General features: G+C 39.8%; 1 protein-coding gene across 1 annotated transcript in view; it reads right to left on the bottom strand.

Annotated features, from left to right (window-relative positions):
- Positions 1-26,807, bottom strand: part of INTS1 (integrator complex subunit 1) — a 54,725-nt gene that overhangs the window by 12,665 nt on the left and 15,253 nt on the right. Inside the window, exons 14-32 of the mRNA XM_044660010.1 lie at positions 26,336-26,493; positions 25,844-25,940; positions 24,300-24,391; positions 23,953-24,013; positions 23,133-23,330; positions 22,408-22,537; positions 21,932-22,111; positions 21,695-21,844; positions 20,922-21,101; positions 20,651-20,755; positions 19,418-19,585; positions 19,191-19,302; positions 18,321-18,482; positions 15,930-16,076; positions 14,905-15,003; positions 14,225-14,349; positions 10,566-10,820; positions 7,725-7,884; positions 7,117-7,257 (exon numbers count right to left, since the gene is read on the bottom strand). Coding sequence (XP_044515945.1) covers positions 7,117-7,257; positions 7,725-7,884; positions 10,566-10,820; positions 14,225-14,349; positions 14,905-15,003; positions 15,930-16,076; positions 18,321-18,482; positions 19,191-19,302; positions 19,418-19,585; positions 20,651-20,755; positions 20,922-21,101; positions 21,695-21,844; positions 21,932-22,111; positions 22,408-22,537; positions 23,133-23,330; positions 23,953-24,013; positions 24,300-24,391; positions 25,844-25,940; positions 26,336-26,493 — 2,720 coding nt within the window. The remainder of the gene's footprint in view (positions 1-7,116; positions 7,258-7,724; positions 7,885-10,565; positions 10,821-14,224; positions 14,350-14,904; positions 15,004-15,929; positions 16,077-18,320; positions 18,483-19,190; positions 19,303-19,417; positions 19,586-20,650; positions 20,756-20,921; positions 21,102-21,694; positions 21,845-21,931; positions 22,112-22,407; positions 22,538-23,132; positions 23,331-23,952; positions 24,014-24,299; positions 24,392-25,843; positions 25,941-26,335; positions 26,494-26,807) is intronic.

Here is a 26,807-nt window from a genome sequence, read left to right as displayed (position 1 = left end):
CTTTCTCCATCAGTGGACATAGGAAAGAGGAATTTCAGGCCAATAACCTCTAATGGTCCCTTTATCCTGAAGACTATTGCCACTTACAGAAGAAATATATGCTCTGGCCTGATTCCCAAACCATCTAAAAAAAACAATAATGCTATAGTTCTCTCTTGCCAAAAAAGCATCCATGGATTGAATTTAGAGACCTTCTCAAAGCAAAATCTCTCTTTGCCACCAGATGTACAGGCACTACTTACCCCTATACACTAAATTATCAGAAATAAGCAATAAGTTCTCAGTACTCTGTATTCATTGAACATCCCAAACTCCAGGCCTCCTAATGCCTGGACCTCAGACACTAGGCTCAATCAGGCACTAAGTATACATTCTATGAGTAAGGAATTCAGGATCTATAGCATCTCATTCACCTTAGGATGATGGAAACAAATGGCATGTGGACTGAATTCAGTCAGACTCCAGAGGACCCGAACATGTTATTTGCTCATCCGGATTTCTGGCTCATATTTGAGCCCCAGTCAACTGACACTTCCCCCACCCTATGACTAGCAAACTCCTGTATCTTCCTCTCCACATCATTATAATTCAGCCAAAGTGGGAGTCCTTCTCCCTACGAACAATTCCTTACTCTCTTATCCCTGCTTACCCCAATCCTATCACTTTCTGCTATGCCTCCTCCTATTGTGTCCTTGGAACTCTAGTTCTATTGCTAAATTTCCCTCATCCTAGGACTCTTCTTGCACTCAATATTATTGCATGCCAGGAAACCTTGCCCCTTCCTGAAGACAATGTATTCCTGGCCAACCTCTTCATTACTGGCAGTTCCTTCTCTCACGCCCCCTAATATGCTGGGCCAAGAGGAGGAGGCATACTCCTTGCTCCTCAGGACCACTGTCAGACTATTCCACTGCCATCATTCACTTGGCAATTCAACTCTCCTCTTTTGAAGAAGACTCCATGTGCCTGGATCAACCAACCAACCAACATTTATTAAGGGCCTTTTCCATGCCAGGCTAGAGGCACTTCTCACCATCCATCATCTGCAGATTGATCTCCAAGTTATTCTCCATCTTTTCTCCAGGAGTTCCAGTCTGTTTCCCTTTTTCTGCCCCATTTTCCCTCTCCCCTATACATTCAAATGCAGGAACTTCACCAGGTCTTAACATCCCCAACTGTATTTCCATGATTTTAATTCTGAATCTCTCCTCTCAGATGCATTTATCTGCTATTTCTGCCTCAGCTTCACTCCAAAATCTGTTCTTCCCTGCACCCTTTAGTCCCTGTGCTTCTCCCCATTTACTCAATGCCTGTGTTCTAGTGTTACTATCCTCTCTTTACTGTTCTGAGCCTATATATAGCTGATCAGTTCAACTATACACCACCCCCCTGCCCTTGAATCTCTTACTGCTATGCCCTATCATTGCACATGTCTTATGAAACCCCAGGCTAGCCCCACCATCCTCCTTCTTTCCTTGTACCCAAAGGCACCACAAATTGGTGTCATGTAATCTCAACTGGGCCCTCAATGAGGCGTCACAAATCTTTTCATCCTCCAGAATAGTTATTCCACATTTTCTTTCCTCAAGTCTCAACATCTCCTCCTCCCGTTCTCGTTCCCTGGAAAATCTCTTTCGTGAGGCCACTTTCACTCTAAGAAAATGGAGCTTTTATCTCTTCTGCACGTTGTCCTCCCTTCTTTTCTCCTTTACTATATAGCCTATGAGAATAAGGTATCCCTTCTCCTTGCCAAGGCCAATTCCTGCATTTGTATTCTCAGTCACCTCCCTACCCTTCCACCCAGGAAGTTTGCCCCCTCAATTATCCCTCTCTCATCTTTACATCTCCTTATCTGGTCTTTCCAAGCATCCTAAAAACAGACCTAATCTTCACTCATCTTTAAAAAGACCCTTCAGGAAACAACAAACTGGGAAAAAATTATTATGAAAATTTTCACTGATAAAGGTCTAATTTCTCAAATCTATAAGGAATTATATAAAATTTATCAGAATATAAGTCATTCCCCAATTGATAAATGGTCAAAGAATATGAATAAGGAAGTTTTCAAATGAAGACATCATAGTTACCAATAACCATATGAAAAGGGGGCAGCTAGATGGCTCAGTGGATTGAGAGCCAGGCCTAGAAATGGGAGGTCCTAGGTTCAAATCTGACCTCAGACACTTCCTAGCTGTGTGACCCTGGGCAAGTCACTTGACCCCCACTGCCTATTAAAAAAATAAATAACCATATGAAAAAATGTTCTAAATCCCTCTTGATTAGAGAAATGCAAATTAAAACAACTCTAAGGTACCACCTCACACACCTATCAGATTGGCTAATATGACAGTAAAGGAAAATGATAAGTATTGGAAGGGATGTGGTAAAACTGTGACACTACTGCATTGTTGGTGGAGTTGGTCCAAATATTCTGGAGGGCAATTTGGAACTATGTCTAAAGGACTATAAAACAGTGCAAACCCTTTGATCGTATAATACCAATACTAGGTATGTATCCTGGAGATATTTTAAAAGGGGGGAAAGGGCTTACTTGTACAAAAATTTTTATAGCTGCTCTTTTTGTGGTGGCAAAGAATTGAAAATTAAGGAGATGTCCATCAACTGAGGAATGGTTGAACAAATTGTGGTATATGAGGGTGATGCTATAGCACTTTAGTGCTATAAGGAAGGATGAACAGGATGGTTTCAGAAAGACCTTCATGGACTGATGCAGAGGGAAATAAGCAGAAAGGAAAACATTGTACACAGTAACAGCAATATTGTGGAATGATTCAGGAAAATTATGAGAGACTTATGACAAAGAATGCTATCCATCTCCAGAGAAAGAATGGTTGGAGTAGGAATGAAGATGAAAGCATATGCTTTATCACTTATTTATTTGGGTATATGTTTTAGTTTCAGTTTTATAAGATTATTCACTTACAAAAATGAACAATAAGGAAATATGTTTAACATGATAATACATGTATAACCCAGATAAAATTGCCTGCCAGCACTGGGAGGGAGAAGGGAAGGAAAGGTGGGAGATAAGTTTGATCATATAATTTAGGAAAAGTTGTGTGGAAATTTGTTCTGCAAAGGTACCGGAATGGTTTGCCATTTCCTTTACCGATTCATTTTACAAATGAGGAAATTGAAACCAACAGGATGAAGTGACTTGTCCAGGATCACATAGCCAGTAAGTGTCTGAGGCCAGATTGGAACTCAGGAAGAGGAGTCTCCCTGACTCCAGGTCTAGCTCTCTGTCCATTGTATCATCTAGCTGTTGTTTAACACAGCTTAACTTACTTATGATCACTATATTCAGCCTCTGACACTTGGAGCCTCTCACCCTGGCTACTCTCTCCTTCCTTGGCTTCCATGATACTTCTTTCTTCTGATTCTTCACCTCTCTGACAGAGATCAAAGGATCTCCATCTTTGCTGTCATGCCCAAACATGGGAATCACTCTGTCCTGTGCCCCCTATTCCACTCTCTATGCTCTTACCTTCCACAGTTCAAAGAGCAAATCCAAATGGATGACTCCCCAGTTCCTCTATCTGGTCCTTTTCGATAGAACTGAACTCCAGCCCTAACTCGCCAAGCTTGTTCCAAATCCATTCCTTCTCTAAACTTACCAATTTTTTAGTTGAGGGTCTCAGCATCCTTATATTCACCCACATTTCTGATTTCTCCCTCTTTCTCATCACCAATCAGTTGCCAAGTCTGGTCAAACTTTACCTCAACAACATCTCAAATCCAGCTCCTCCTTCCCACTTTGAAGACAACTGCCTGAAGTCAGGCCCTAATCACCTCTTCCTTGGATTGCTGCAACAGCCTTATAATCATACTCCCTGTTTTAATTTTCTTCCTTTCCAATCCATCCTCTCCACAGAAGCCAAGTAGATATTCTTAAGATCTATGACCAACCATGTCACTGCACAAAAAATTTTCAGGTGTTACCTATTGCCTCTAGGACAAAATACAAACTCTTCAAGATGGCATCTAAGGAACTGTTAATTAGTTTTTTAATGTAATTAAAGATATGTTAATTAATATATTAAAGTTCATTTAAACTTTAAACACTTAATTTCTATTCTCTTTAATATACTCTCAATTCTAACCAAATTGAATACCATTCCTAGAACTCCATATGCTATCTCCTGCCTCTGGGCTGCCCCCATACTTGGAATAGACTGTTCTCCTCTCCATCTCTTAGATAACCTAGTTTTCTTCAAGATTCATCTCTGATACCAAGTGCCAGTTCCCATGTGGAAAATTGGCCTTGTCACCCTAACTGTGAAAGATTTCTCCTTCTTCCAATTATATTTATTTGTGAATATGTTGATTTCTCCTAGTAGAATAAAAGTTCCTTGAGGGGAGGAGCTGTTTTCTATTTTGTATTCATACACTTAAGTCACCTAGCACAATGCCTTAAGCAACACAGGACCACAAAATATTTGTTGGAAGGGACCTCAACAGACGTCTAATTCAACCTGTGCCTTAAAAGAATCCCTACTATAACATATTTGAAAAGTCAGCATAGAATTTCTTCTTCTTTTTTTCTTTTTAGAACCCTCACCTTCCATCTCAGAATCAATACTGTTTTGGTTCCAAGGCAGAAGAGTAGTAAGTAGTAGGCAATGGGAGTTAAGTGACTTCCAGGGTCACATAGCTAGGAAGTGTCTAAGGCCAGATTTGACCTAGGGATTCCCATCTCTAAGCCTGGCTCTCAATCTACTGAGCTACCCAGCTACCCCCTAGAGTTTTTTTCTTGAAGGTCTTCAATGAGGAGGAACCTCCTGCCACATTTGGGCAGCTCTCATTGTTAAGAAGCCCTTGCTTGTCTCTTTGTAATTTCCATTTGGTACATTTGGGTCTGCCGGTTGGGGCCAAAATGAACAAGGCTAATCTTCCTTTCACATGATGGCCCTTCAAATATTTGAAGAAAATTATTATGTTGAGGGTCTCAGCATCCCTCCTCATCCCTCAGCATATGCCTCCCACTCCTTCCCCACTGAATCTCCTCTTATCCAGGCTAAAGATACTCATTCTTCCAATCTATCCAATACATCATGGGATCGGGGCTCTTTACTATCCTGGCTGCTCTTCTCTGGACACTATCCAACATCAATTTCCTTCTCATAACCAGAACTGAAGAAAACACTACAGATATGAATGACTAGGACAGAATACTCATAACCAGAACTGAAAAAAACACTACTGATATGAATGACTAGGACAGAATACAAAGAGACTATCATCCTGGAAACTTGCCTCTTTTTATAGGCCAAGACAACATTGGCTTTTGGGGGTGACTGACTGCTGACTCACACTGACCTTGCATTCCACTAAAACCTGTGATCTTTTCCCCATAAACTGCCATTTAAAGTGCTTCCACAATCTTTACCTATGAAGTGGATTTTTTGCCTCTAAGAATAAGGCTTTACATTTAATGCTACAGAATCTTATTTGACATTAAAGCATGCCAAGATCTTTTGAGATCCTGACTCTGAGAAGCATGCCATCTATGATTTATCCAAGACATTTCTAAAAATGTTAAACAGCCCCAGGCCAAGGACTGATTCCCAAGGCACCAGACTAGCGACCTCTTGCCAAGATGACATGCCAAGATTCACTACCACTAGGACCCTGGCCTTCTGAGTCTACTGGACTGTGCTATCTGTAAGGCTGTAGGTCTCCAATTTTCCCACAGGACCGGTATGAGAAATTTTATTTAATTCATTGCTAAAATCTATAAAAAGTAGCTATGGCATTCCAGAATCTACTAGTTTAGTAACTCTGTTAAAAGAGGAAGTAAGATTATTCTGGCAAGAGCTATTCTTGCTGATCCTTTGTAATTATTTCCTTATCTATTTGTTCTTTTTGTTGTTTAATTGTTTTTCAATTGTGTCTCACTCTTTGTGATCCCATTTGAGGTTTTCTTGGCAAAAATACTGGAGCAGCATGCCAATTCCTTCTCCAGTTCATTTTACAGATGAGGAAAATGAGGCAAATAAGAGTTAAGTAATTTATCTAAAGTCACACAGCTAATAAGTGTCTATGGCCACATTTGAACTCGGGAAGAGGAGTCTTCTTAACTCCGGGCCTGCTGCACTATCCATTTAGTCACCTAGCTGCCCATCTATTTGTTCACTTATCTCTTTAATGCTCTGTTTTGGAAATTTACCAGGAAATGAAGGTCACTGGCTTATAATTTGTATTCTCTGTGTTCTTTCCTTTTTCTTGGGTCATTTATTCCTCTTCAATTTTATGGTACCTCGCCTCAAAATCTTTCAAATATTATCACATATTAACATATTATAATTATAATAACAGAATTATAACTCTATAATATATAACATAACATAAAATATTAAATTATAATGAATTTTTTCATTATCAAGAATTCATCAGGGTCACCTTATAAAAACTGCAACTAAGCATTTACTAACTTCTTACTTATGTGAGCATTTGTTGAATTAAAAGCAAGTTAAACCTCTCTGAACCAGTTTCTTCATCTATAAAATAAGGATAAGAATGCCTATGTGTCACAAGATTTGAGGCCATTTATATAAAGTACTTTATAACATCAGGCTATATAACATATAATATATATGCCTACATATGCATACATACACACATGTTCCTATACACATTTGTGTGTATTAGTATGTGTATTTGGATCTGGGATTTCATTAGTAGAAGGAATGCCAAATGAGGAAACTTCCTCTACCAATACAGTTTAGCATCTGCATTGCAAATTATAGCCTCAGAAAGTTGCTTGGGACATCAAGAGTTTAAGTGACAGACACAGAACTTAAACTCAAATCTTCTTGACTCTTCAGCCAACCCACTGTAATAGGCTGCTTCTGAAATTGCCAAATAAATGTCACCTGCTTATTATTGGGACAGTTCCCAATAATTCCCCTTGGAGTGGGGAGAGATATAGCGGATTAAAAACCAAAAAGCACAATGAAGGGTATGGGCTAAACCCCGCCCACCTGCCATTTCAGGACCAGCCTGGAATATGGTCCCATCCCCAATAACTGAAGGATTCTTTCTGCAGGGAGTCTGGAGACCCCTGGCACTCCCTGAAAGACATAAGACTTGTACCTTTGCTAATAAGTTCAGGCTCCACGTTGAATTTTTCCCCCGACTTCAGGGTGGCGATGATGGCACGCACTGTGGAGCTGACCACATCAGAATCCCGGTGGAAAGTCAATGTTTCAGCCAGGTGCAAGAATCCACCTCGCACTGCAAGAAAATGTCTCAGCATTATCCCTCTAGCCACATGTAGGAAATTCCATTCCCATTATCTCCCCACCCCCTACTTCTTAGTCTGGCTGTGGCTATCACCATTCGCTCTTGACAGTCCATTCCATTCAAGGGAATTCCCCAAGGGGGAGTTACAACTGTACTGTCTGCACTCAAGAGATGTCCCCTCTATAATACACTGGCTCTTTATCCCCCAGCCAAGGAGACCAGCTCTAAAGGAAACTCTGTCATACTCTACACTCTTAAATTACAAAAATCACTCAGCCACATCCTTATTAATGCCATTTCAAAAGCCTGTAGACACAGAAGCTCTGACAAATTCCCTTTACCTAATGAGAAAATGATTTCCTCCATATAAGTTAGAAAAAAAACAGGAAAAAAAAAATCACATCAGAGAGCTTTTCCTATTTTCTGTCCCACACTTTGCTCCTCCTGGGCCCTCATACCATCACTGATCCTATGTCGTGAAGAGTACTGGGCAGCAAACAATTTGAGCTGGGCCTGGAGAGGGCCATCTTCCACTGCAGGATTTTCCAGCCACTGTAGCATCTGCATGAGGACTTTGAAGAACAGTGAAGAGAAGGTGGTGTCCTGTGGAACGCAACGCTGTAGGCAGATGAAGGACCAGGAGTTAGGAACATAATCAATAGCACCAGATACCAACAAAGCTGATATCCCAACCACAGAGACAAGGCAATGTCTTGTAATTAGTGTATAAAACAGTATGGTCACTGTGTCTACCCATTATCCTATAACAACATCCTACTTTTTTCTTAAATGAGAATGAAAGTACTGCCCTTGTTCAAAATTATACAAGTATCCCTTCAACATCTCAACTTCATCCACTGAAACCTCATCATGGTTTCAATATGCCACAGGTTGGCATAAGAAATTAAACAGGAATTTTTTAGTTTTGTGGAAGTCACAGACAACATATAAAAGCCAGCAGACAACAGAGAAAAAGTTTAGAAATTCAAAAATGCATATTAACCCAAAACTTATAATAAGGTACTGTAAACACCCATAAAAGAAAAATTTCAGACTTCTTCTCTGATACAAAGAGCCAAAAAATTTTACATGGATTTTCTATATTGCAGGGAGTGTATCCTAAACCCTATGATATGGAAGGGATAACTGTATTCATAAATTTTCTCAAAGATTATTGTAGTAGAGGGACAGCAAGGTGGCTCGGTGGATTGAGAGGCAGGCCTGGAGATGAGAGATCCTGTATTCAAATCAGGCCTCAGATGTTTCTTAGCTATGTGATCCTGGGCAAGTCATATAATTCCCATTGCCTAGACCTTACCACTCTTTTGCCTTGGAACCAATACACAGTATTGAATCTAAAATGGAAAGTGTCAGGGTTTAAAAAAAAATCAGCATTGCAACCCTACAGAACGAGTAGAAGCAAGATGTGGCTAGGTATAAATAGTGGACCTGAAAAGCAACAGACCACCAACCTACAATGACTATCCAAATATTTTTTAAGAACTGTTAGGACCTACTACATGAGTGACCCTGTGCTAGTTAAAGAAGGAAGGAGCTCAACAAAAAATGCCTTTAAGGAAACATAGGGAAGATAAGACACATGCATAAATATTTATAATACAAATTCAAATATAATAAGCTCTTGGTATTTAGAGTCAGGACCCGAGTTGGAATTCCAATTCAGCCACATAGTCACCTTTGTGATTATGATTTAATCTCTCTGGGTCTCAGCTTTCTCATCTATAGAAAGGGGAAATACACTAGATGATCTCTAAAGGCTTTACAGCTACAATCCTATAAGTAAGATTAACTGAGGAGGCTGTTGAAAGCTTTATAGGAATGGTTGTGAAAAATGTCAATGGCTGGACATCTGTACGGAAGGAATTTGGGTGTTAGGAACCATGTGAGCAAAGGTATGGAGATAAGAAAAGGCAAGCAACAGAAATGGTCAGTAACAGTTTTTCTGGAGTGTAGACTGAAGAATCAAGGAGTGTAGAAGAATCAAGGATAAACAGAGAAAAATAAGTCTGGAGTCAGATGGCTTTGAACATAAGCCTAGCATAAAACACACACTTTATCTAATAGGTAAAGGAGAGTCCCTGAAGATTTGGACAGAGAAGTGACATGACCTGTGCAATAGGATTAAATTAGCAGTAGTAGGTAGAATGGATTGAGAAGTGAAGAAATTAGAGGCAGAGAGAGACAGGTCAGGGGGTCACTGAAATGATTCAAGTAAGAGGTAATGAAGGCCTGACACTAGGGTAAAGGGAACAAAGAATGTAAGAAATGTCTCAGTTGTAGAATCAACTGAATTTGGTGACTGAGGCAATCTGATGGCTGAACCAAATTTCCACAATGACTCTGAGCCAGTCAATAATACATATTTTTTTACATTGGTTAAATGTCTCTGCACTAAAAACTTGTGGACTAACACCTTTTTGTATTCTTATGACCTTGCTCTGCTGATTTTCCTAAAAACTATCTGTTGCATCCCTTAAAAATGTCAACTATCACTTCGTAAAGATACAGAATGATAAAGTTGGAATAAATACTGGATGATTTTCTAGGCCAGTCCCCCTAAATTTAAGTAACTGAATCAATTTCCTCTCCTTTCTTGTGCAACTTTACTTCAGGAACTCTTTTCCATGTACCCTGTGCTTCAATCACACTGACTACTACTCACTTTTCCCTTATTTCAATCTTGCCTTTTTCCCCCTTCTATGTCTTGACACCCAACTTCACCTGACCCTTCCTTTCCCTTAAAGGCTTGCCTCCTTCCACAAAGCCTTCACTAACACTAGTTAGAAGTGAACCTTCCCATTCAAAATCTCTTATATCACTGTTTGTCCTTTCCTAAGCACTTAATCAGGGCAGCTATGTAGTGCAGTGGATAGAGTACTAATTCTGAAGTCAGGAAGTCTTAACTTCTGGAGTTCAAATCTGGCCTCAGACACTTACTAACTGTGTGAACCTGGATAAGTCACTGAACCCTGTTTGCCTCAGTTTCCTCATCTTTACAACAGACTGGAAAAGGAAATTGCAAACCACCTCAGGATCTTTGCTAGGAAAACCCCAAATGGGGTCACAAAGAGTTGGACATGAAAGAAATGACTCAATAACAAAGTGCACTTAATCATTTCCTAACTTCAATTATAGTAATCTATGTATATCACATCAGCCTAGCTAGATTATAAGTTCCAAAAGTCATGATGTTTCTCACCTTTCTATCCCTAGGATCAAGTATTATTTTGTATGTTACAGACGCTTAAATAACATTTGCTGAAATCAGAAATGCTTACCTGGTATTGGTACAGTTGTCGCATCAAAGGGCAGGCAATGAAGTGGTTCCGATGCATTGATATTACCAAGGGCCCACTGTGTGGGGAATTCAACAGTGCTGACACAGCCTGCAAGAGGCGAACTGCTATGCCTGTCACTTGAGGGTTTCCCTGGCGTACCTTTGCCAATTCCTGCCCCAAGGCTTGCTGAAGGGCCAGGGAGATAGGTCGGGGGTTTGAATTCTGCCATCGAGGATCAGGATTTAGTGTAAAGAGCTGGGATGGAAAAAAGGGGAAAGAGAAGTTTTAGGATGAAAATAACAATGAAGCTAGGAAACACTTTCTTCCCTCAGCATATCAAGGAGGTTGAGAGATGTTTTAGCATGAGAAGTGAACGCCCTCATTCACATTAGCATTTGATACAACCCCTTCACCCAGTTTTGGCTGCCTATGCTTAAGCTTGTCCAACTCTATGAACTCACTCTGTCTCCAAAAAAGCACATTTGCATATGAAAATACAAAATATCAGTAATAAGCAAGGTGAATCAGAGCTAGTAAGACAAAGAAGCAAAATGGCCTTACAGGCTTCACTAAGACTTGGTGAAATGAGGTCCATAGCTGGAATGTGACTACAAGGATATATCTTATTCAAAAAGAACAGAAAAGATAAAAAGGGACAAGAGGAACAGAATAGTATTATATTATGAACCATTCTTATAAAGAAATACAGGAGCCAAATCAGGGAAGCATGATGGAGAGCACTAAGCAACTATCAAAAGGGGCAAAAAGAGAAGCAATACTGTCACTGGAGTATTTTCTACATCAACACAAAAAAGAGATAATGAATTAAGAATACTGATCACAAACCTAGCATAAAAACTTAAGAGTTCTCTTTCTCTGTCCAAAACACAGCAACTAATAATTTCCTATACGAATGATCCTTTAAAGATAATCAATAAGGGAAACTTTTATGCCAGGTCTGCTTCCCACCCACAAGGAAGAGGAAATGATTGATTTGGGGTGGGGGGTGAGGGTATTATGGGAAGGGGAATTTCAGAACAATATGACATATACTAAAGATTTAGGAAAAGATTTCAAAGAGTTTAGAAAAAGGACATATAATGGAAATAGGTCTTGATCAGTGATACATGTAAAACCCAGTTGAATTGCTCATTGGCTATGGGAGGAGGGAAGGAAGAGGGGAGGGAAAGAATATGAATCATGTAACCATGGAAAAATATTCTAAATTAATTAGCTAAATGAATAAATGAATTAAAATTTTAAAAGGATATACAAGATTATATAGTCTGAAATTCTACTGAGGAAGTCAGTCTAAGAAAGATGAAAACCTCTTAAAAAGTGAAATTCTGAAGACACAAAGTTAAACACTTCTAATAAAAAGACTGATGCTAATGCAGAGAACTTGCTAACAAACTCAGAATTTAAAAAGATATGAATATAATATGGAAGAGCAAGGTAACAGAGGATGCATAATGGAGTATAGCCTGGTCTAGAAAGAACAGATAGGCCTTGGAAAAAGATCAGATTTATAAACTCAATAGGGGTCAAAAGAAGATCTCAAAAGCTATTTTGTATTTGTAATCTTATTACACATTGAGAAGCTCAGTGTCAGGGTCTAGGGAGGTGACAAGCTCTTCCTCATCTACTTTAGTCTGAAAATACCTGGAACAGTGTTGAGTTCTGGCTGCCAAATTTTATGAAGTACAGTGATAAGCTAGAGGGCCCAGAGGAAGGCTATCAGTTGGTATACTGAGATCATGTCATATGAAGACTGGTTGAAGAAACTGAGGATGCTCAGCCTCAAGAAGAGAAGATTTAGGAAGGGAATGGAGTGGACTTCAAATAAGTGAAGAGCTGCCAAATGCAATTTTATTCAACATTTATTAAATGCCTACTATACAGAAATACTGTCCTAGGCTACTGGTAAACAGAAAACAAAAATAGTCCCTGCCTTCAATAAAAGTACATTCTCCTGGGGGAATAAAGACTCCAAAGGTCACATGGCACTTCTCAGGGATGCTGGAGAACAGGTCCCTGTTCAGTAACAGGTTGGACTAGGAACAGTGAACATCCCTTCCCACTGTGAAAATCTGATTGTGACCTCAAGTTAAGCTATATACAGGCCTTCTAAGCTAGTATATAGCAGAAAGAATGAGCATATACCACTGCTCACAGATCTATAACTGATGTCAGAACCCTAAAGAGCTGTCCCTGACACTTATATGAAGATTTATAGCTAAAAAGATTCTAACTCAAGTAGTACTGATCCAATAAATTCTCCAATTTGGAAAAAAGCAAAAGTATGTGTCCTTCTGCTGGATCCCAGAAACAATCTGATGATACTCATTCAGTACCACAGGCCTAATGACAAAACAGACTTGGCTACAAGGAAAAGAGCAAGCCTGTCTCACTCACTGAAGAGGATGAAAAGGAAAAATGTATTTTTGTTGCTTTTTTTAGGGAGCCTTCAGGCAACTAAGCACATTTGACCAAGAGCAGTTCCCTGTAAAGAAATGGTGACAGCTTGATTCCAAAATTAATCTAGTCTTCCAAAGGGTCAGTTAATTTGTAAATATATATTTTCTATGCACCTACTACATGCCAGGCACTGGCTAAGCAAAGGACAGTTTCTGTCCACAAGGAGCTCACAATCTAATGTGAGGGACAATATGCAAACAAATACATACAAGCAAGCTATATGTATAAATAGGAAATAATGAAGGGAAGACACTGGAATTAAGATGGGTTGGGGAAGATTTCCTGTTGAAGGAGGGATTTTAACTGGGACTTAAAGGAAGCCAGGGATTCCAGGAGGTAGAGAAAAGGAGAATGACAAAGAGAACATCCAGAGCTAAGAGACAGAATGTCTTATTCATGGAAAAGACATGAAGCCAGTGTCACTGGATGGGACAATATCTGTTGAAAAGCAGGGTGTAAAACTAGAAAGGAAGGAGGGGGCTAGATTATGATGGGCCAATCCATGGCCAGAATGCCAAAGAGAACATTTTGTATTTGCTCTTAGAAGAGACAGGAAGTCATTGGAGTTTACTGTGTGTTGGGGGGTAGGTGACCTGATCAGATCTATGCTTTAGGAAAATCACTTGAGTGGCTGAAGGGAGGATGGAGTGGAGTGGGGAGAGCCTTGAAACAGGCAGACCCACCAGCAGGCTTTTGTGGTAATCAAGACATGAGATGATGAAGGCCTGTACTAGAGTGATGGCAGGGTCACAAAAGAGAAGGGGGCATATTTGAGAGTTGTTGCAAAGATGAAATCAATGAGCCTTGGCAACAGTTTGGATATGGGAAGGTGAGAGATAGTAGAGTGCAGAATGACTTCTAGGTTAAGCAACTGGGAGGATGAAGTTGCCCATTCTAGCAATAGGAAAGGTAGGAGAGGGGGTGGGTTTGAGGGGAAAATATTGAGTTCTGTTTTAAACATGTTGAGAAGTAACAATTACTTGGCAGGCTTTGAATCTGATTCCACATTATAAACCTGGCTTCTTAGCTTTAAGAAAATTAGGACTCAGATTTATGCAGTAAAACAAAGTACTAGAATGAGTCAGAGGACAAAATATTTATAAGCCCTGTCTCTCTCTCTTTCTCTCTCTCTCTCTGAAGAGGAAGGGCTTTTGCTCCTCTCTTTGATCTAATCACAATACCTGAAGGAACATGCTGGCCAAGTCGTCCTCAGGGCCCAGGACCCGGATCTGAGATATGGCTCGAATCCTTCCCTGGCCCTGTGAATGCTCTGGACTGGTTTTTGGTTTGGGTGCCTCTGTACTGTCTGGAGGAAGATAAAAACAAAGAGAATCAAAAGACAATCAGCTTCCAAGGATGGAGGAAATCTTTTTGAAACCAAAAGCATAATGAAAAGAATACTGAGCTTAGAGTGAGAGCTATGTGACCTTGGGCAAATTTCTTTAGCTCCTCTCTTTTAAGTCTCACCTATAAATGGAGATAAATATTTATACCACCTACCTCACAAAATTTTTATAAAGGTCCCATGAGATAACAAATGTGAAAATCCTTTGTAACCATAAAAGCCCACATAAACATGAATTAGACAAAGGATGGCCAAAAATGGAGGATCATATCCAGGTTCCACTCCAAAGTCTTGAGTAAAACCCCTTAGTAATCCATGTGTTTGTCCTGAACCAGGGTACATGTGATCACTCAAGGGATAGAGATTAAACAGAGAGCAAGAACACCAGTTCAAGAATACAAGGTAACAAGGGGAACAGCTATAAAAAGCCACATTTAAGATGTTCATATGAGACTTAGAAAACTGAATTGTCCTGTTAATATAGGGTAAGGCTTGAGGCATATGTTGAACTCTTACCTCGTCGAGAGGGCAGAGAGGCAGTAAGCAGAGAGTGGAAGGTCTGGCCTCCTGTGGCTCCTCTTTCATGTTGAACTTCCACCAGATGAGCCATATAATCTGCAAAGCAATACATCCACAAGCATGAAGCATACCTTTTCTCACAGGCTGGAGGAGTCACTCTAAAGCTGGTCTCCAACAGTGTTCACCAAAAGTTCCTTACGACTTCAGGATCCTAGAGCAGCTAGGGCATAGTGGATAGAACACCAGGCCTGGGTCAGGAAGTCCGGAGTTCAAATCTGGCCTCAGACACATCCTAACTGTGTGACCCCGGGCAAGTCACTTAACCCCCATTGCCTAACCCTTACTCCTCTAGGGTTTTGGTATTGATTCTAAGTCAGAGGATAAGGAGTTTAAAAAAAAAAAAAAAGACTTTGGAAACTGAGCTATAAGATGATCATTCCTTCAGCAAAGCCTCAGCTGGTATGAGAGTATACCAAATACAGTGCACTGACAATGACAGCTTCTGTCCCAAGAGTAGATTACTCATTAACCTGTCTGGCCCACCTGACAGCTGGACCAATGAAGCTGGCAATCTGGTATCATAATAGCAACTTTGGCTCCAGAGACCAGATTCTCCTTCTGCAAACCTTGCCTGACTCCTCCACATCTCTCTGCTCCCTTTTTTGGAACTCCTATTGTACTTGAAGCCAGTGCCACACACTTAAGTATTGTTATTTTTTTAAACCCTTACCTTCTGCCTTCAAAGCAATACTAAGCATTGATTCCATGGCAGAAGAGTGGTAAGGGTTATGCAAATGGAGTTAAGTGACATGCCCAGGGTCACACAGATGGAAAGTAGCACTTAATTATTCACTAACCGCTTCATGTAAGTTGTCTTCCTAGCTAGGCCATATGCTCCATAAAGGCAGGCCCCTCCCATCTCTTTGGCTCCCCTCCTATGCCCAGTTCATCATTCAGTGCATGGTAGGCAAATTGACTGATTCCCTGGTTGAGTTATGGGATGTAGGTGAAACAGCTCTTACTCTTGTCCATGATGTTTTGCTCCAAGGTCTGGGGATCATGAGACACAGCCTGGTCCAAGTACTGCAGGAGTTTACTCATGCTGGAGACAGGAATTCCAAAAGACTGAACAAAGAGAAGCAGCTGCTGAGGCTCCAAGTCCTGCAAGGCTAAAATCAACAGGTTCATTCAGTAAACAGCAGAGGGTTTGAGCAGAACTAGGGAACTGGGATGGGGTATAAGTAAGGGGAAGAAAGGAATTTGGGGGTGTTTTTGCCTGTAGCCAGAGCTGTATAGCCCAGCCTCTTCTGCCTCTGGTGACTGGAGGCAGTTGGGCAGTGATTCACACAGGCAGGGAAAAGGGGGAGAAGAAAGCTAACTGTGGCAGCAGTTATGAAATAAACATACTTCAAAGCCTTAAAAGGTCCATGATTTCATCGGGGTGTTCCGTCTACTGGTGCAGACTGCAACCTTTCCATGTCTTAGTGGATCATTTCATGAGTTCTAAGCCAAAATAATTCATCATCTATTGGCCAATCTTCAGGTGATGAACCTCTCCAAATTTATCTAGGCTGATTCTTTAGAAGACACTCAGCTGCTGAGGGCCATTCTCAAAGCATTTATAGGGCAATGGATTCTGTCATAGCTCATGCTTTGTGGGCATAGCTCTAAAGAACCCAGGATCACTTCCATGCCATGAGCAGGGCATAAACCTAGGCCTTAATTCCTCTCATCAACACAAAGCCAAACTTTCTTTGTCATATAGACCCTGTGAGCTACATGATGCCTTTTTGTAGATCCTATTTCTCTTCAAGATTACATGATGCTAATTTTTCACTTATTTTTGCCTGGTTCTCATGCCCTCAAATGAGATCCTATTTGTAAAATGCTTAACACAGTGTCTGGGACACAGTAGAGGCTATATAAACACTTGTTCCTTTCTTCCCTTCCCAGTCACTATGACTTGTACCATATGTATCCTTCTAGCCTACAGGCTTGCTTTTGGCTCTAGAGCCCTTAGAGCAGAGGTCAGCAACCTTTTTGGTCATGAGAGCCATAAACGCCACATTTTTTAAAATGTAATTTCGTGAGAGCCGTACAGTGCTCACAGTGCAGCTCCTGTAACAGCACCTGAAAAAAATTGACTTTATGGCTCCTGCAGAAAGAGCCATATCTGGCCCTCTCGAGCCATATGTTGCCGACCCCTGCCTTAGAGTAATATTTTAAATGAAATCAGCTTTTCTTTTAAACTTTCCTTTGGGGTAAGACCTTACTTTGGTTGTTTTGGCTTTCTGAACATAATTCTTAAGAATGTCAGTTGTGGCTTCTACAGGGTCAAAAAACAATTAATGAATCTACCAAAATTTTCAATCATCTATGTCTGCAAGGCTTCCACTGGTCATTACCCATATTTGATCCTAAAATCCCCACTACTCTCACCATGCTCACTCCTTTTCAAAACTGCAGGAAGTCCAAAGTAGGGTGACAAAGACAATGGAGGGATTCAACACCATGCTAGGTTTGGGTTGAAAGAATGGGGGATATTACTCCTGAAGAAAATATTTAGGGAGAACATGCTATATTCAAATACATGAAAGGCTGCCATGTTAAAAAAAAAAAAAAAAAAAAAGGCAACAGACCATATTCTTTAGCCCCAGAGGTTAGAACAAAGACCAAGTTACAAAGAGGAAGATGTTGGCTTGATATAAGGAATACCTTCCTAATAATTAGAGTGATCCCAATATGGAATGGGTTTTCCCATGATGTGGTATAAATGAAGACTGTGTCTGGCGCCCTACTTGGAAATGGTTTAGTCTAGATATCACTCTGAAATCCTTTTTCAACTCTCAGATTCCATGAAATATTTTTTTTAAGATTTTTATTTTATCAATTACATGTAAAAAATCTCCACATAAATTTTCTAAAGTTATATGATACAAATCGTCTCCTTTCCCTCCTCCTTCCTGGAGTTGGCAAGCAATTTGATCTGCATTATACAGGTATTATCATGCAAAACTTATGTCCATGTTGTTCATTTTTATAAGAAAATAATCATATGAAACCAAAACCCCAAAATAAAAAGCCAAATAAACTAAAATGAAAAATCATATGCTTTGATCCGAAGTTTTGACTCCAACAGCGTTAAGCCTTTCTGTGAAATATTCTAAATCACTAATCAAAGAAAACATAAAACATGCCTATAACAATAATACTCAGAATAATATATGTATTTTCTAGAAGATAAACTACTAAGGGTTCCTTGGCCTCTCATCCTCCTCTCCTTTTAGACTTAACACCTAGGAAGGACCCAAGAACACAAATGAGTCCAAGGTTTAATACCCAGAAATTCTGTGTTATCTACTCTTTCTGGTAAGAAGCTCCTGAGTCCAAGACTGGAACAGAGTCTGACTTACCAGCATCCACCAGTCGAGGTACTTCTGAGCGGATCATTCGAAGCTTCAGCCAGTCAGGAAGTAGCAGGGCTTCCTCAGATGTATCCACAAGGAAAGCAGTTGGCAAGGGCTTTTTCTCTGGGAACCAGATGTCCAGTAAAGCATGGAACTCACCATCTCCAGCTTAAAAAGAGATCATAACAAAATAAGCATTGTGGTCTAAGTCAATAATATATAGTCCAATATTTACACTGGTCCTGGAAAAACAGAACTGCTTCTATTTCTTTTATACCTGTTATGTGGTTTCTTTTAGACTCTAGGCACATGATCCCATTTTCTATCTTAATTCAACCATAGAGTAAAAGCAAGATCAGAGAAGGGATGCCAGATCTACCTCTTTGGTCAATGAAGAAAAAATCCAGGGAGCAGGTAGGTGGCTCAGAGGATTCAGAACCAGGCTCTGATATGGGAGGTCCTGGGTTCATATCTGGCCTCAGACAATGCTCTTACTGCTCTTCTGCCTTAGAGCCAATACATGGTATTGATTCTAAGATGGAAGGTAAGGGTTTAAAAAGAAAAAAAAGAAAGAAAAGAAAAAAAACCCAGGGCTCAGGAGAACATCTCCAGTAATTTATAAGCAAAAATGATAGAAGACAATGGAATAGACTGAAACTAGTTATATTTCAAAAGAAATATAGTTCACAAGTAGACATGATTAAAATGATTCATAAATTAAATTAAATTAAATTAAATGATTCATGAACTCTTCAGTTTTCCAGATTAGGGAGACACTATCTTAATTACTCAGAAGATATTAAGGGTTCTGGAATCCTATTCTGCCTCTTTTCATGGATCTGAGCAGGAAGCACAGCTCAAGAGCTTACAACTCACCTTGTGGAGGTCCCAGTGTCAGGAGAATGACCATGGCATGGACTACAAGTATATGCATAGTGGCTGTTTCTCCACTGGTCCATCGAAGAAAGACCTGGTCCTGGGACTCTGACTAGAGGGTGTAAAGGTAAAGTCAAGTGACCAAAGGAGAAGCAGTTAGCCCATCCCCATTCTATGCCTTCTGTGTTAAGATAAAGGAACAAAGCTACAAGAAAGCATGTACTTACCCAGCTATAGACTTCTTCCCCCTCTTTGCTCTTGCGCATCCTCCTCACATAACGTGAAAAGATAGAGAGCAAAGCCACTAGTACTGCATCAGACTCTGCACTGTAGGAAAGTTTTGAAAAGAGGTGGGACATGATGGTAGAGCGCTCAACAATTAGCCGGGCCACATCCTGGCGGAAAGAAACAACATTGCCAATTCTCCTTGAGAGTGACTGTCTGATCTTCCCCATTCATGCTGATCAGCCTGCTTGATCTTGCCACTTTTGAGAATTTTCCCTCCCAGTCAGGTCTCATTAGCAGAGAAGGTTTCCCCACCTCTGTTGCATCCCTCATGGGTATTTTATGCATGCTAAAATGAGTGTCTGATTAAACTACAGGAATCTAAAAGATCACGGAGAGCAGGGATATCACACAGAGTGAATAAAAGGACTTTAGCACAAAGGTTCTTAACCTAGCACCCATGAACTTTTTCAGAAGTGCTTTGATCATCACAATTAATTACAATCGGTTTTCTTTGTAATACTGAATATTTTATTTCATGCATTTAAAAATATTATTCTGAAACCTCTAAAGTTTTCACCAGATTGCCAAAGGTATCAATCAGAATCCTTGTTTTAACAGATACAACACTTGTTTTACACACTTACTCATGGCAATTATAAAAGTAATTTTGGAAAAGGAAGGTAAGAGGGATGAGATAAAGTTTTAAAACTACACATATCATTGTGAGAACTATGAAAGTTAAATGCTGGCCCAAGGGCTTTCAGTGAAAAATCTGAGACCCAGAGGTAAATGATTTGCCCAAAATTATATAACCAGTTATAGTAGACTTCATGGGAAAAGAAGAAAAGAACCATAGTGAGACTCTGTGTAACATGGCAGAGTAGTTCAGTCCATTCAAGGGTTTCCAACTGATCCCAAATTCAATATAATGGCTTCTGAGGTCTCTTCTAATGATAGGCCTATGACTCTACAACCAGCTGGCACTGATACAAGATACAAGATCATCCTTTGGGATGGGGGCTCATGTCCAGAATCCAACACCCACAAGGCTTAAACAGTCATCCTACCATATACTGTGAAGGATCAGTTTTGGTCCAAGTTTCCCTACACTAGTGTCCCTACTCTGTTGCCTCACCATGGCATGCAAGTTGACCCTGAAAGCAGGGCCAGCCATATGGAAGCTCTGGCAGGTTCCTATATACAACGGAAGTCTGATTCCAATCTCTTCTCACCAAAGCAAGATCATTGTGTTGTCCCTGCTCCTCCACTGGGGCGTGCTGGGAAAGGTACACAAGGTAGGCACTAATGGTCTGAGGGTCCGTTTCCATATGGATAGCCTAGAATGAGAGGAGGTTTCCTTGAAATTATCAGGCAAAAGGAGAAACGTAATCTCTTAACAAGTTACTGCTATTTTCTCTAGGCATCATCACATCCTAGTCCAATCCAAATTTCAAGGGTAAATCGCATGTTTCTTCCCCTGACATGCCTCTGCAATACTCTCACCTGCTGCAGGGCCAGAGCAGTTGTATTTCTGACACTGTCAAACAATGGTAATCTTGGCAGATCTCTTAATAGCCACTGGTATCCCTGAAGCATTTCTGAATCACCTGAGTCTTCTTCCATGGGATGGTCTTTCTCTTCTCCATCACGAAGCCCGCCTTCTGATAACACCAACGATAATCCCTGCAAACGTATACATAAGAGAATCACAACTGAGATTCCAGAAGGGTTTGGGTCTTTAGCCAGACACAAGGCTTTTCTAACCTGGGAGCATGACATGAAATTTCCAAATAGGATTCTGGGAAAACAGAAATTTGTGCCACAGTTTTTCTATAAAACTATGCAAAAAAATTTAAGGCAAAAAACTAATCTCTATCAAACTACTAGTGTGGGATCCTTCCAGATTCCCAGAAAGTAAACATAGTCTAGTCTACTTTGACAATCTTAAAATGATACTCTTAAGTTCTCAAGTAGACTAGGTTTATAAGACAAGAGGATTTTTAAAAGTTTACATTTTCCTTTTTCCTTTCTCATCTTACTAATGATATCACCCCTATAAAGGCTGGCTCTTAATTTTTTAGTACCCATTTACAAGACTTCATTATAGAGAACTCTACTGTACTATCAACTATAGCAATCATGCTATTGTATTTTGGATAGCTTCCTAGCATGCTATTAGATAGAATGTCAAAGGCTTAATGTTGCTAGAGGATAGGGTAACATGTTCTGAAGAACACAAATTCCTTTCCCAATCAGTGTTCTCATGTGAGCTTTACCTTCATGGCTAATACCCTGGAAGCCACTTGGGAGGAACTAAGGCGCCGCAGAAAGTAGTCCAGCACCTCACAGGTGGTCTGTTCATCAGCTTTGGGGCCTAGCAGCAAGTCCTGCAAGCGTCCAAGCAGCTGTCGCTGCTTCTGCTGTCTCTGCAGAGACAGGAGAGGTTGCTTCTGATGAGATTGGAGTGGAGAGGCTCGGTTCAGAGCTGAGCTCCTGCCTGAGGGAGCACTGACCTGGCGTTTCTTGGCCCTCTGCTCTTTGCTCTCTCCCTCCTCCTCTTCCTCCCCTGAGGTGGCATCATCAGCAGCATCATGAAGCAGGAACTCACATAGACACTGTACCGGCAACACATCCAAGGAGCCCTCACTGGATTGAACCAGGTCTGCTAACCAGGGCATGGACTGGGAGGAGGCCTGTGGATAGAAAAGGGAAAAATATTAACAAAAGGATTAAAGTCATTTAAAATAGTACATTTGGGGAAAATATGTATTAAAAAGAAACAAGATTTTTCAAAGTATATAGGATGACTCAATGACTATAGTTGAACAGTGAAAAATAGTATCACAGAGTTCTCTCTTTTAATTCTTTAAATTTTGACTGAAAATGATTGAACCAAATTTTCTATTACCTCCTACATCCATAAAATTAAAGTGACTTGAATATTCTTGTAGCTCTCTACCCGTAGACTTTCAAACCTTTGTTCACGCACCTGCCTTTGGATGATGTCAAGGAGGAAGTCTGGATTTCGGCTCCTACATAGGAGGTGACCCAGACGGAGGGACTGATTAAGACCTTTCACTTGCTCCAAGATGTGAGGAGGAGGTCTTCGTGGGGAACCCCTATAAGGGAAAAAGTGAATTAACAAACCTTGGTACAATTATAAATGAATTACAATGTCCTATCTCTCAATATGAGATGAAATAATCTATCTATTTGCTAAGTGTCCTTCTTTTCTGCTTCTTCATATTTTTTTCTTCCAAAAAAATTCTTTTTTACAGGGTTGGCTCTAGGAGGAGGAAAGATATACAAGATATGTAAAGATACTTTGTATATCTTTATATTTGCATAAAGATATACAAGATATCTAGGTGATGATAAAAACAAACTGTATCAATAAACCTCTCTTTTAAATAAACAAAAAAGGCAATCCATCTAGGGTAAAGGAAAGGATATTTAGAGAGAGGTGCTAGAGAACCATAGGTCATTCATGAGTAAAATCTACAGAATAAAAATTCCTTCCTAAATATAGACCCTCTTCATTCCTTTCTCCTATATAAGTTCCTAACAAATAGTTGTTGGATTTGTCCTGTGTCTTAAGATAAAATTTCAGACAGGCAATTAAATGGTAGGAGAAAGGACAGTGTAGGGGAAAGGCAAGAAGTAAAGGATTTGCTATGAAGACTGAGAAAAACTGCCCTAGGCAGAATATCTTACTGGGGATCCAAGCTGGTAAGCTGAGACAAGAGGAGGCTGCTGCTCTCAGTGATTGTTTGCTTGGTAGATGCAGCTGCTAGATGTCCCTCAAATGCCAGGATTTCCTGCTTCTCCCGCTGGGAAATCTGGAGCTCTCGATTAATCATCTCAGTCCGGGTCTCCTCATCCGTCAGGGTGCAAGGAGGATATGAGTAATTACTAGGGACCAAATAAAGAGGAACTTGTTATCATGCCCTATGTCAAATGCTAAATCCCATTAGACAGCACTGAAGGTCAAAAAGGGTCAGAACTTATAATTATACCACTTACTTGGCACACAGCTTGAGCTGTCATCATGGAAGCCCCAATGAAGCTATCAAAAACACTGACAAAAGCTAATGCTTTTCTAAGATTGTTTTACCATAAAGTTGAACTTCAAAATGCTTACTATTATCATTACCACTACTGAGGGGGGATTTTTGTCTCCTTATTCTGGCCCAATAAATTAATTCAAGAGCACTTCAGTAATCTCCTATGTGTGTCTTTCCCCATAATCAATACTATATTGAGGGGAAAGGAGAATGGAGTACAAACAGGATTTCTGAACTTGAAAATTCAAGATCTAGGCCATGGTTGTTTTTTTTTTAACATGGAACCCTGTGAAATTTTAAAATTTTTTTGGTAACTGTATTTCAACATAATCAGTTTCCATTGTAACCCAATGTATTTTATGCATTTTAAAATATTATTCTCAGAAGAGGTCCAAGAGTTTCACCAGACTTGCAAGAGGAAAAAGTTCATTCTGATCTACTGGAAAGCTTAAAAAGGGAAATTAACTTACTTTGTCATCACCATTTCCATGAGCATCTTGAGAGTAGGGTACTCTTCCCAAGCTGCCAAACCTAAAAGATAAACACACAGCATCAAAGAACAGGCGGGTGAAATATTAGACTGGGTTTTTTGCAACAATGCTATTCACAAAACCAGCTAACAGGCACGTCAATATTGTGGCATAAAGATGAGTTCTTCATATAGACATTACTTGGCTTAGATTTTTCACCTACTCATCTCTTTTAAATAATCCCCCTAAAGTGAGACTATAGTCCACATTCTATAAGGCTGACACTAATTAATCCCTTCACATTCTGAGAAGAACTTTGTACCATAACAAGTAATAAGTATATTTACCAATATTTTCAGGATTAAATGCAGCTACCACAAGCAAAAGAGGCCATGCCTTCCAGTAGAGGGTTGAAATAGCAAGATTTGGAGGTTTGTATCTGAAATAACAGTGGAGAGTGGCAATCAGAGAATAACAACTCTGAAAACAAATACAAAAGTAAGCATGTGGGGATGGGGCAGGGGGTGGTGGTAATTAGACAGTACAGTGGATACAGTACCAGGTCTAAAGTCAGGAGGACCTGGCTTCAGATGTGACCTCAGAAGCTTCTGAGCTGTGTAACCCTGGAGAAGTCATTTAACCCCCATTGCCTAACCCTTACCAATCTTCTCCCTTAGAATCAATACTTAGTACTGATTCTAAGACAGAATGTAAGAGTTGGTTGTTTTGGTTTTTTTAAATAAGCACAGTCCAAAGACAACCTGTGACCTTGAACAGAAAACTACCAATGTCCTATGGGTCTGATGCTGGAATATGAACCAGAGTGTGATTTTAGAATGAAGTCATTCAGGAATTGCTGCAGAGAATCCTGTATATTCATATTTCAAATTCATTATTTACAAAATGTGTTCACATATATCAGAGCTATGTGCTGTTGGCTTCACACAATTTAATTTTTATCTTTTTCCTATTTACCAAATTTCATCAAAAATCACTACAAATTTCAGAAGGGCCATATGCTGCTGAAAGCCATAAATATAACTTCAGGCAAATTTTGATAGCTTTTGAGGCAAATATGAGATTTGTGCAAAATTATTCTTCAAAAGTTTATAAGGAAAAAACAAACACAAAAGTGTCCATTTGAAAAACTGAATAAAATCAAGTCAGGCTATCTCTAGGTATTTTCCTTTAAAGAGGGGTCTAAAAGAATTATTCTCATTATATATATACATATATGAGAAGATTGAAGCAGAGAGGTTAAGCGATTTGCCTAACACAACATAGATTAAAATCAAAGACTATTCAATCTAACCATTAATTGAACAATAAGCATTACTTACAAATCACCTATTATGTGCTATTGCTAGTTACTGATGATACAAAGACAAAAATGAAATAGTTTCTGCACTCAAAGACTTATTTCATCTTTTATCCTGGGTCCATTTCCAAGGGAGAAACATGTACAATAGGATATAAATTCAAAATAAATACAAAGAAACACAAAGGTACTGCTACTTCTGCAAAAGAAATCACTGCTTATCTAATCTCATGGTCCATTTTCTTTTTTTTAAACCCTTACCTTCTTTTTTATAATCAATTTTAAACTCATCAGTTTTAAGGCAAAAGAGTGATAAGGTCTAGGCAACTAGGATTAAATGACTTGCCTAAGGTTATACAGCTAACAAGGTATCTGAGGCTAGATTTGAATTCAGGATTCTCCTCCAGGCCTGGCTCTCAATCTACTGAGTCACTTCACTGTCCCTCAAGCTCCATTTTCTAAGAAACAAGTATCCCTGGAGAGAGGAATCTCCCTCTTGCCAGATATATTCTAGAAAGGGAGGCATATTCTACCCAGAAACCAGCTGGCTTCAAGGATGACCTCTGAACTTACCCAGGAGGGAGCTGGATATTCTCTGGATGATGGTAGGTGCACAGGTTCAAAACAGCATCAATCAACTGAATCCTCTCTACCCTTAAGACTTCTACATCTAAGAAAAAAAAAAAAACAAAGGGTAATCTATTCAAATGTATATAACATCCAGGAGTGCCTCAAAAATCCTTCACTGGTTTACCAACAGTTCTAAAATATGGGTCTGCAAGGTGTAGTAATTAAACAACATCCCCAGGGTTAAGAATTTCCTTGCAAAAGAGGAGGGGATCTAATAAAGGGTTCGGTCATTTGCCTGACCTATCTCAAATGAGGCAAGTAAAAGTCAAAGAATTACTGTGCTTTAGACCAACATCTAGAAGGACTATAAAACTGGGGTTAAAACAAAACAAAACAAAACAAAACAAAACAAAACAAAACAAAAAGAGTCAAAGTGGGGAGACAGGTTTTGTCAACAAATCAAAGAAGTCTTGTGAGAGCCCTAAAAAAACTTACCATCTGCCTGCACAGCCGCAGCTCTCTTCACCAAGTGGTCAGCAAGCTCCATGGCATCAGCAGGGCCCAGAGGGAGCTCTCTGGACAGTCCAATCACTAGGATACGCATCAATGTATCCTCCAGGATGGGAACCTCTGAACAGAGGCGGAGAAAGAAACTGGAATTGTAGAAGAGAGAGGTCATTTATGTTCTGGTATAATTTTCAAACTATAAGGCTAGAGCAAAACATCAACAATCTCCACTTGGGGAATTCCCCCCCCAAACCCTAGGATGCCATCTGTACAAGGTATACATTTTTGAATAGGGCCACTATGGGAATTTGTTCATTTGACTAAGTATCTTAGTTATGAGGATTATGGTTTTTTTCCCCCTCTTTTCCAAAGGATGGGGGTGAAGGGTATGGCAGAGGGAGAGAATATAAGTGCTTATTAAGTGCAAAAAAAAAAAATAACTAAAAAAAAACAATGGGGG

Source organism: Gracilinanus agilis, chromosome 1, assembly GCF_016433145.1.
Source record: "Gracilinanus agilis isolate LMUSP501 chromosome 1, AgileGrace, whole genome shotgun sequence".
Taxonomy (NCBI): domain Eukaryota; kingdom Metazoa; phylum Chordata; class Mammalia; order Didelphimorphia; family Didelphidae; genus Gracilinanus; species Gracilinanus agilis.
Note: the sequence above shows the minus strand (reverse complement) of the source record. Positions and strands in the feature narration are given on the sequence as shown.